This window comes from Carassius gibelio, chromosome B15, assembly GCF_023724105.1.
Source record: "Carassius gibelio isolate Cgi1373 ecotype wild population from Czech Republic chromosome B15, carGib1.2-hapl.c, whole genome shotgun sequence".
Lineage (NCBI taxonomy): Eukaryota > Metazoa > Chordata > Actinopteri > Cypriniformes > Cyprinidae > Carassius > Carassius gibelio.
In genome coordinates this window covers 8,204,810-8,217,200 of record NC_068410.1, presented here as the reverse complement: position 1 = coordinate 8,217,200, position 12,391 = coordinate 8,204,810, and the positions used below count along the sequence as shown (strand labels likewise).

Here is a 12,391-nt window from a genome sequence, read left to right as displayed (position 1 = left end):
TGTCCCTTCTCACCTGTTTCGGCAAACAATCAATCTCTCACCAAAGACCAAGCCAGCTGAGTGGTAAAATACTAGCAGCGGCACTCTTTTCTGTTGAAACTGATGACCGTTCCAACAGCTCTCTCTTCCCAGAGATAATTAGCACAGGCTTTGAGGTTAAGCATGCCCAAGGGGAAGTGACTTTGTGTAGGTCAAAAACAATCATTGTGAGAGTTTCCAATGGTGCAAATGGTGACCACAGGTGTTCAGCTTAGCAAACGTTTTGTAACAAAGGGAGCTTCAGTGGAAACTAGAGTAGTGGACTTGATTGGTTCAAAACTGGACATGATGTTAAACATAGCAAGGGAAGGTCATTCAGGTAAGGGTGTGTTTAACAGTTGTTTCAACAGGTCTTCAAATGTCAAAGATCATTTAAATCACTGTTAACATTCACTGTTCTCTCCTGCTTTCTCTCCTGCATTCATTATTTCAGTCATTCATTATTCAGTCTTTCTGTTGTTGTAGTCCTGTTGATGGTGAGTAAATACCAAAACTTACATTTTTGGATCCTTATTTCCAGCAATTCAATGTGACTTGCAATCTTTGGAAATAAATGACACAGCAGATCACAGTTAATCTTTTATTTAAAGGGGTCATATGATGCAATTTTAAATTTTTCTTTTCTCTTTGGAGTGTTACAAGCTCTTGGTGCATAAGAAGATCTGTAAATGTGCAAAGACTGAAGTCTCAAAGCCCAAGTGATATTCTTTATATAAAAGAATATCACTTTTAGAAATACTAAAGTTTATAAAAGAAATATCACTTTCTCAATTCCAGTCCTCGTGCCCCCTGCTCCGCACATTTTGTATGTTTTTATTATGGCTTCAGATGTTTGTTCTATTCAAACGTAAGTGTCCTGCAAAGTGGACATCACAGGATATTCTGCCATGATTCCAGTTCGAAGCAAACGTATATGTTCCATTCAAAGTGCATTGACATGTGCGAGACATGAATTTAAATTGTATTTATTTACAGAGGTGTATGATGTCACACTTGTCCGTGTGTGAAGACGTAGCACAGCACAAATCTGTGAGTGAATGTTCTGAAGTTGGGTAACTTCAACAGATTCCCCCTGCTCAGGGAGTAGGGAGCAATGAACACTACGTAGGGAACATGTCAATGGGAGCACAGTTCATGCACAGAGCTCACTTCTATCGAGCTGATTATCTGAATCAGGTGTGTTAACAAAGAGAGATGCGCAAAAAAATACAGAGTTGGGGGGTACGAGGACTGTAAAGAAAGTGACATGACATCCAGCCAAGTACGGTGACCCATACTCAGAACAAAACCCCATAAGGACTGTATATATTCCCCTTCAATTGCTGCTATTAGAATTGATAACCTTTCAACCATTCCCAATGAAACTGCTTAACCAAGTCGTGCGTAACTGGAAGACTGGAAGACATTCTATCACCAAGTTATTATCCAGTACCGGACTCCTGCCATCCATCAGACAAGAGACCACGCACACCATTATTCAAGGGAAATGGTGCCTCCCTCATTCTCCTCCTTCCAACAAATCAATACATGCCACTACTCTCCATCTCTTGGCACTGTCTTTTTTCTTCATCTCCATCCTTTCTGTCAACAACAACAACAACAAAATAAAAGTGATTACAAGAGAAAGAGTTGACAATCAATACCTGAGTCAGGTTAAGTTAAGGTCTGACGTGGTCCAGGTATGCTGGTCCTCAATCATTTGTCAGACATAGTGCTGACATTGACATACAGCATGAATGCAACAACGGGACGCCGTTCACTGTGACCACAGACTTTACATTTTTGATACAGGCAGCCATTCTGTAGCAATTAGAGACTGTTTAGAGCTACATTAAACTCAGGGTAATAGACACTAAGAAGGAGTATTTTTGGACAGCAAGCATAGTCAGCTACGCGCCATTGAATGGCAAAAAAATGCTGATTGAAAATCGGTGAGTGTCTGCTTTACTCAGTGTGGCATGATGCTTGGAAAGACTGCTGAGTGGTTTTTGCAGAGCTAGCATTAGTTTTTAAACACACAATAGCCATTTTTAAATTAATTTAGAATAAATTGGGATTAAAAAGGATAAAAAAATGCAGAATAACTGAAAGAAAACAAACGCATAATGCAAAAAAAATTAAATAATGCCATACAATAAAACTGTTTAAAATGTGTATTGTTGCATTAATATTGTACATTTGAAAACTTGTAATTTCTGTGCTATCCAAATATACATTTACTTATAATTATTATTTAGATACATATATTTATTTAAATATTTATTATCTATTATGGATATGATTATGGAGCATTATGACTGCTATATTAATATGAATAAATAAATACATAAAGAAATATTTTAACTTAATTTAAAACAGTTTGGATCATACAGGAATTACACACTTTATAATGTGTATAGCACATTTAAAAAATATAAAATGACAATATAATAATATATATATTTATTTAAGAAAAATTATATTAATATGAACAGCTAGAATTACATATCACACTGAAATTATTATTCAAACATATATAACAAATAGAAATATATTCATTTAAATATTTATTTATTTTTTGTTTATTTATTATGGATACTGTTGAGGACTGTTACTGCCATATTAATATAAATAAATAAATAAATAAAAAACAATTCAAAACTGCTTGGATAATATAGAAATTGCACACTTTTCGAAGTGTAAAACATTTTAAAATATATAAAATAATACAAGAATATTTATTTAATTATTATATCGCATTAATGAGAACAGATGAAGTAATACCCATCACACTGAAATCAATAAAAAAAAAGTCTACAGGAAGAAAGGTTGAGAGATTTGGAAACTAGGTCATTGATTATGACAATAATCCGCCTTACATTGCCTCAAAATATGACATAAGATTCAGAGAGCCAGATAACAGGCCAATGGCAAACAAATAAATGGTTCCACGATTTTTCAATTTCATAGATTTATTTTTCCATCATTACTCCCAACGCTGACATCTTCTCACTTCTGACACGCCTGAACTTTATAATTCACTGGCAGAGGCCAGAGGTCAACAGGAGAGGGAAAGGAAAATAACTCCCTCAGTGGAAAGCCAGAAGAAAAAAAATCTGACATCCAATTTTCGACTTGATTTATCAGTGTAAAGCCAAAATTGATAGTGTGTCATTACTGGGCTCAGAGCTGTCTGGCAACGTCCTATCAAAGCCTTCTCTTTCCGATTTAGCAGCCCAGATCAATACAACCCTATACTGTTTCAATTTGAGAAGTATTGATTTTCTGAAGCCGACTCGATACAGGGGACATTCATCTTCAAGCAACATAAAGTATGTTTGAACTGAAAATTCGTAGGCTGGATTTGGTTATTTGGTTTTCAGTCTATGGGTGCTTCATCCTTCACAGATTATTTGATTTTACACAACAGAGAACATTTATTTATAAATCTAACACAGTATACAACTACTTTTTCTTGAGGTGTTAGTCAAAATATAAAAACATCTGCAGTTGTTCTGAAAAAAAAAAAAAAAGAAGAAAACTAATGGCGAAAATCAAAGTGGTGCTCCAAAGCATCATGGGAACATTTGTGTTTTCAGAAGTCTAAATGTGAAAACATGATACAGCGCATTTTTCAAACCAGTATTCGATGATTTTTTGCGTGTCCCTAGGCTGTAGCACAAAGTAAAAGCAGAAAACCAATCTGGTTGCATTCATGCTCAAAGACACACAGAAACACACTAATACAAATATATTTTCAGGCCAACACACTAACACACACACACACACGCATGCTTCAGAGTGCCGCAGGCTTTCTATTTTACAGAAGCCGCATAAATGGGAAAGTTAATGTAGCATTGAATAAGACTAAGCTGCTCAGCTGTAACACCGCCTTGAGCTCATGAACATATTGCATCATTTTTCTTCTCCAGCAGGTTACCATTAAATTTAAATTTGTTGGAAGTTTTGTGGTACCATTTACAATGTGCCCCAGCTCAATAACCTTTTGTCTCAATGCAAATGTTATGCCTTCCAGGTGGTTTTCATAAATATTTGAATAAGTCTGAATAGTGGCAGAGACTTTCAGCCAAACCACCATATCAAGCTTTTTATTATTTTGTGTAGTCGGTGTTAGATGCACTTTATTATTATGGTATGAAAGACTTTGATGTGATAAATTTGAGATGGCATTTGAGAAACTGGAAGCCACAATTGCATAACATGTTTCTGAAAATGGTCAGACTTTTATTTTACTGACACTTCACAGAAAACTGCGTGCCATATTAATAGTAAATGCATTTTAAGGAATTTAAAGCGTTAGTAAATATCATTAAATAAATGCAAATTATGTGAAATTATAATTTTTTTATATGACACTCCCAATCATCCATATTCACACACTAAATAAAGAGAAATAAAAATTCACCTGTGAAAACCCATAACTATAATAAAACAATTTCAACGTTTTTAAAAATCAAAATAACAAATAAATAATAAACAGCAAATATATTAATAATAATAATTAGAAAAAACAAACATAAAAAAAATATATAAAACTGAATAAACAAATACAAAAGGCTTAAGACAAGCCAAACTAAATCTAGTATTTTATTTCAGAACAACCTGCAGTGAGTAAGCACATGGGAAATGTGTTCTAAACACAGATTTAAAAATAAAAATAGGACAACCCACATACATATTTAGCGGTGAATGTGGTACAGTGCAGTTGCAGCACTGCTAATGTAAGACTGTGTCTGACATCTCAAAAAACAAGGTCTGACAGATGAGAATTATGGGACATCCAGCATATTTGGATTCGTCAAAACTGATAACAGAAGTACAATCAGTGAAAGCAGCTGAACTATCGTCTCTGTTTCCACTGAAGCAGTTCATGCTGATGTTTCTTATTGGAGCGGGTAAACATGATGCCATCATGTACATTCAACCATCTGCACTGGATTTCTCAAATTTAATAAGAAACCCACAGCCACTGTTTCTGCAAATCCAGACAATTTGGAAGGCAAATCAGTAATTGTGCTTGGAGTGTGTGTTTGTGTACGGGTCTTTTGGCTGTCGGCCAATCGTGGCAGAGAGAATCTCAATCCAGTCATCATGTGTTCCACCAATGGAACTGAAGGTGTTTTTCCTGCAGGCTATTTTAATTCTTGACTTTTTGCTAATATCATTACAGCTACAGTAATAAATATAACAACAGTAATATATACAATATTTACGTGTATATATATATATATATATATATATATATATATATATATATATATATATGGTCACATTTTATTTTAGGGTCCAATTCTCACTATTAACCAACCATTAACTATGACTTTTGCCTCAATTAACCCCTTATTTGCTGCTTATTAATAGTTTATAAGGTAGTTGTTAAGTTTAGGGTATTGGGTAGGATTATGGATGTCATGCATTATACGTACATACTTTATAAGCACTAATAAACATTATGTTAATAATAGACATGCTAATAAGCAAGTAGTTATTAGTGTGAATTGGACCCTATACTAAAGTGTTACCATATATATATATTATATATTTTATGAGCATTCTGTCAATGTTTTCCAGTTGTATCCAGTTTTCCACTTTTATATAGTATTACAGTTTGCAAGTTTGTCTTGTTTTCCCATCCAAAAAATGAAAAACATACTTATATTAAATAAACACTCTCAAAATGTCTTTCTTAATATTCATATTTCTTTAATATTAATATTTTATGGAAAGTTGCTTAACAATATCATCTATTGTGTTAGATATTGAATCTTGGCAGCAAGTCAAAATGAAAGTAAGAATGCATTATTGCATTATTAATGCATTATTTCTGCCCCTCGTTGTTCAGCATATTAAGGTGGAGTTAGGAGAAAGTATTTTAGCATTTAAATTACTACTTTACTACATTCAAAACTGATTGTGCTGGCTGTTGTTTCTTAACTTTCTCCTCAATCATGATGTTGAGCTAAAACTGTCACATTGTACAGAATGATGTCTTAGATCTGGGATTATACTGGGTCTGTTTGTGTGTGTTTGGTGGGAAACGGAACTCTAGTCAGTATTTTTTTTTTAACAGAACCCTTGAGACCACAGTAACAACTGCCAGGTGCTCCACTGTGAGACTGAGAGTGAGAGCCAGACACACACACACACACACACTGACCACCAGTGATCTGTCTCTGAGGATTTAGTGGCCTGGTGTGGTAATTGAGTTTACTGACCTGTAGACTGACCCTGGTGGAGAGCAAGAAAATGACATTAAATAGGAGTCACATCAGAGGCCTGGCTGTGTGTGTTTGTGTCACAAAAGTAATCGTGTAATACTCGCCTCTAAAAACAACGTACACAGACCATTGAGAAGTCACACGCTATTACAAACACGTGCACACATACTCACACACAATAACATACACGGCTGTTTCTCCAACTGCATCAACTTTCAAGCCCCCAGAGATAGTTTTTTTGTTTTTTTTGTTAAAGGTACAGATTTCATTCTTCCTTCCTTTTTTTAATTACATTTTAAATATATATTAGAATAGCAAACAGTTATTTTAAATTGTAATAATGTTTTACAATATTACCATTTGTACTGTATTTGTTTGCAGCCTTGATTAATATCAAATGATATTATATAATAAATATGAAAAAGCGTGTTTTTAAAAGTTTATTTTCTGAAACACTACAGGGATAAAATTTTACACAGTTGAAGAACACCCCCCCCCCCCCCACATACACACACACACACAGCTGTACCTCTGCGCTACTGTGCCCCAGGCTCCGTGTTTATTGGTGAGGATGTTGAGGATCTTCTGTTTCAGCTGATTGGCCGTCACGTGATCGCGGTGTTTGGCGGCACTGATGAGGTGATCACACATCGTCTCCTCTTCTTTCCTGTCTGCAGCGTACTGTGCGCAGTTAGACTGACCGAAATATCGACGAGAGAAAAACAGAGAGAAAAGATGTAAAAGATTAACACCTACAGCAATCATCACAATGAATCAGTGTAGTGAAAACAAGAATGTGATGCTACTGCACAAAGTAGAAACTGAGGGATAGTTCATCCAAAGAGAAAAGTGCAATCATTTTTGTATTCCTCATGTCATTTCAAACATGAATAACGTTCGTTCTGCTGTGGAACAAAGAAAAAGGCATTTTAAAAAGGGCTTGTCCTTACAATGAAAATTAGTGAAGTCCAGTGTTGTTTTGACTTTCATTGACATCACAGAGTTCCATTATACAAACAAAAACAGTTCAAACATTCTTCAAAACATCATCTTTTGTGTTCTGCAGAAGAAAGTAAGTAATACAGATTCGGAACGACGTGAGAGTGTTTTCATTTTTGTATAAACTGTTCCTTTAAGAACAATGAATGTATTCCATTACCATGTCAACATACAACGTATATAAAATATTTACCTTTACTTTCCTATTTACTTATTCCAACATTGTTCTAAACCTAAATGATGTTCTCTCTACTGTAGAACACACAAGAAGATATTTTACAGAATGTCTGTTTAGTTTTTTTGACCAGTAAGGTCCTGTGTTGTTTTGGACCCCAATGACTTTCATTATATGGACAATAATAGATGAATCATTCCTCAAAACAACTTGATGTGTTCTTCAGTAAAAAGAAAGTCACACAAGTTTGGAACAACAAGATTTCATTTTTGGATGAACTGTCCCTTTAAGAACAAAGAACGTCTTCCGTTACTTTACCATGTCAACATACAACATATATCGCATTTTACTTTCTCATTTACTCATCCTCATGTTGTTCCAAAACTAAATGCCATTCTCGTTTCAGTGGAAGACAAAAGAAGATATTTTATAGAATGTTTCAGGGTTCAGACTGAAGCTAAATAGAGGCACAATAAACATCACTGAGACCAAAAGGCCTCTCTAACTAAGGGTGACGAGAAGCAGCCCGCCGACTTTATCTTCCCCACTGCAATAAGATTGTCTTCCCACGTGGACCCCGATGGGGGTGTCTCTTGCTAATATTCAAAATCTAATTTGCTAACACAGGCTTGGTGGGGTGCAGGGGAACAGAGAGGAGGGGCGAGGGGAAGTAATTGAATTTCCTTCCTTATATTTGAATTCTGTCAGATATTATACCTCAACATATTCTTCAAACGGCCGATAACTCAATCTCCCGGTGTCATCCCGCCTTACCATGCGCCGCGCTGACAAATATCAAACGTTATTTATCATTTCAAGGAGGATATGAGGGTTGAAAGTGACACCAGCTTAATTGTAAAAATATCTTATCTGCTTACAGAATCTGTAGACAGAGGTAATAAAGAAGAGGAGGAACGAAAACTGTGAACCCATCCTTCTCGAAGACGGGACTGAGGGGCAAAATGACGTCTCCGGTTAGCTGGTGACATCGCCTATCTAGCGCCTGCTGTGTTTTATCTAGCAGGTCAAGGATCCTCAAGAGCAGTATATAAACCAGGCTGCGCGTTCCAGATAAGAAACTCATCACTCCATCACAACATGTTCTCGTGTGTTTGTCTGAAAGAGTGTGTGTTCACCGCATACTGATGTCATAGATACATGATGACAGATTCCACAGAAAGTGCTGCTAAAACTTGATTTACATTTACAGAGCCCACTGAATCTCTGTCAGAATAATAAAGAGAGGTTGATACTGACAGTCTAAGAAGTTAGTGTAGCAATAATCTGTAAACTGAACATATTAAAGTTATAAGGTACAAGAGGATGTGTTATATTGTGATTTTATATATATATATATATCTTAGTTTTTGTTATTGCTATAATTGTTTTTGTTTTTATTATATTTGTATTAATAAAAATGTAATGCAAATATAATATAATATATATATATATATATATATATATATATATATATATATATATATATATATATATATATATATATATATAGTATAATGTTTAATATTATACTAAAATTATTAGTATATTATTAAATGTCTAAACATTGTCACTTTTCAGACAGGACAAATGAATATAACATTTAAATATAAATGTAAACAAAATTTGGCTTTATCTACTTTATAATACATTTTCTACATAATAAGAATACTATTAAACATAATTGTATATAATTATAATGATATACTTTCAGAGGCTGTGAGTTTGTAATTATATAAAATATAAAACAAAAATTCATATAAATCCCCTTCACCAATAACTATATTCACAATACATCCTGTCATCAAGTATTTTACATATTTAAACTAAATTAATCATATTTTTGGTTTATGTTTTAATATAATAATTGTCATTCTACAGAGTATTTTTTTCTAAACAATATTAGGTTTTATTATGAGCAATTAAATTAAATTAAAAGCAATCAATTTAAAAAGCTTATGTATAATTTAGGGACAAGTTATTACATTTCTCAGGACTGAGCTAATATCTGTGGATCAGTCCCTTGTAGGAGATATGAGCAGAGGATTATGGGCCTCCCCCACTGCTGGCTTTACTACAGATTTTCTCTCTCATGTTGTATCGGATTCACAAAAACAGATTTCTTTGAAGATTATTTAGTTCAATATGGATTCAGTGTGGGATTAGTTCTGATCTGGGACTGATTATAATCTAGTTTGTGTTTTAGCCGATCTAGCTACTTAATTCAGTCATATTACGCTATAAATTATCTCACTCCTGAACTGATCTATAAAACGTCATCTACCTCAAACTCTGCATGCTTGTGAACGTCCTCTGCTCGCTGTCTGTTGAGGATGAACTCTGCTTCATTGGCCACTCGAACAATATGATCCTTCATGGCATGACAAAGCAGTCTAGAATAAAGGAAATACGGATTTCAATTGGGAATTTAAAAAATGGCATTCAGTCAGTCCCTAAAAACACAAAGTACACATCTGCACATCACACACAATCAACCTCACAATTCTCTGCTTTAATCCCTTATAGAAAATTCATTCATTCATCTTTTATGGGATCTAGGTTACCTTGCATTCATTTTCATTTTACACATCATTAAGTCAGTTTTGTTTTAATTAACAAGAACCTTGGCGTTCCTAGGCTTCAATCTGGTGCAGGCAGCATTCAAATTTGCATGGTTCTTTTAGTGTTGACATGCAATAAATAACATTTGGAGCTCAGAGGAGGAAGAAAAAATAGAAAACAACCTCAATCTCAGCATGACAACAGTTCAAATTTAAATCTGAGGGACGACTTTAATTCTTCAGCAAAGGCAAAGAAGTTGAAACACAGCAGTTTAGAAGAGTGTGTTAAAAATCCACAACAACATAATTTAATGAGAATGTCTACTGTTCCAAAAGGCAGAAACTGTTGTGCGCTTCGTGACTTATATGATGGTGCTAATGAAACAGAACAGGGGTTCCAAATTAGTGGCACAGGGGCCACATATGTCCCAAATGGTGACATAGTGCGGCTCATAAATCACAGATGCCCTACTAAAAACTGAATGAATCTAAATAACCTGGAATAAGCTGTTATAAACACTCCAAGGCTGAAAGTTCCAGCATTTACTTCAAAAATAACTCCATCAAGCAAAGTACACAGTACATCAATACACAGTACTTTAATACTTGTAATTTAGTTTGTTATTAGAACATAAGCAGATGTTGCCAAACACAACATTAGTCTCATTAAATTGTTCAAATAAACTATCCAGTGAATATATGGAGTGCAACTGCTGGCTTCTGGAAAAAAAATCACCTTCATTCTGTCCAAACCTTTATAGACAGACCAACTGTACAATCAAGTTGCTAAGTTTTTTTTATTTTTATAAATGAAACATGTATAATAATAAATAAAATATAAAATATACTTAATAAATATGTATAAAACATTTATTATATTTATATTTTAATCAATGTTTATTTAGTCAATTTAAGAAATGTATTTTAAATATATATTTATTTTAACTTCCAACTTACATTCAGCAATGAATAAAAAATACACTATTACACACTATCATTCAAAAGTCTATAGAAAAAAAATTATCTTATGCTCACCAATGCTGCATTTATTTGATTAAAAAAAAAAATCTGTTTTAAAAAGTAAAAACAGTAATTTTTTGAATTATTGTCATGCTTTAAAATAACTGCTTTCTTTCTAAATATATTTTAAAATGTAATTTATTCCTGTGATGCAAAGCCAATTTTTTGCATCCATTTCTCCAGTCTTCAGTATCACATTATCCTCCAGAAATCATTGTTATATGCTGATTTGGCACTCAAGTAACTTTTGTTATTTGTTTTTTCTTAACAATGTAAACCCTTCAGTTTTGATCAAACCTGCTGAAAAATGTATTAATAAAAAAAATAAAATAAAAACTTTTGGAATAATTTTTTTAACTTTTGGAATTTTGGTATTTCTGGTGAAAAGAGATTGTCCTTAGTTTCATTAATAAATAAAGGCACTGTTGCTAGAAGCAGCTATCCACTCTCATAAAACATTTAAAAATACATATTTTTATCACTTAATTTAATCCCCATTAATAAAATGAATGGGAAAATGCTTTCAGTGAACCACTGAGGCAGGATTTGGAATGAGGGTCACTCATACAAACAGACAGAGAGACAGATAGACAGACAGGTGAGTGGTGAATGACTGATGTACCAGCACCCTGGACAGCGACTATCTCTGCTGACTCAGGCTTATTGTCAAAATGTGTTTGTGTGTGTGTGTGTGTGTGTGTGTGTGTGTGTGTGCGCACACACACACACACACAGATGGCTCAGCAGATGGGTGTACAGGCTGAGCCACCCTGGATCTAAACCTGGAGCCTAAACCTGAAAAAAAAAAAACACATGGACACAAGACACACACGCACACAAACACAATCTTTTCTGAGATAGAAAGGTACACCTAACAAATAAAACAGCATGCTGGATATGTATAAAGAGTAAAATGATGTACACATTGTGGACAGGAAGTACATCAGCAGGTTTTATACAGCCGCTCTCTCTCAACACACTTATCTCAGCACATTTTCCACTCTGGTCAACCACTTCCACAGAAAAAACACACACAGACTGTAGCCAAACTAGCGGGACGAGAGGCTTAGAGGCTAATCTGGTTCCCTCCGTTCTCTATTCTGCCTCAGAGATGCCATGGTAACCCCACAGCCAAACACACCAGTGGAAGATAACCAGTTTAAAGTGACATTAGCTACAGTGGTGTGTGAGCTAGTAATGGTGTTTGAGGAGCAGACGTGAGACTTTACCTTCCCTCATTGATAAGCTCAATGAAAGCCAGGCCAGCGTTCTTCTGGATAGAGTTCTGCCACTCCTGAAAGAAACAAACATTTGATATGTGTACTGCGGTCATTTTTCATTGCTTGTGCAACAGGAGAAAAAGTATATCCAAAAGAATATCT

The 12,391-nt window shown here is 34.5% G+C and overlaps 1 protein-coding gene across 7 annotated transcripts in view; it reads right to left on the bottom strand.

Annotated features, from left to right (window-relative positions):
• LOC127972725 (neurobeachin-like) overlaps positions 1-12,391 on the bottom strand; it is a 247,688-nt gene that overhangs the window by 93,976 nt on the left and 141,321 nt on the right. For all 7 annotated transcript variants that reach the window (XM_052576455.1, XM_052576457.1, XM_052576458.1 and 4 more), the window contains exons 34-36: positions 12,239-12,303; positions 9,713-9,821; positions 6,787-6,953 (exon numbers count right to left, since the gene is read on the bottom strand). In XM_052576455.1, coding sequence (XP_052432415.1) covers positions 6,787-6,953; positions 9,713-9,821; positions 12,239-12,303 — 341 coding nt within the window. The remainder of the gene's footprint in view (positions 1-6,786; positions 6,954-9,712; positions 9,822-12,238; positions 12,304-12,391) is intronic.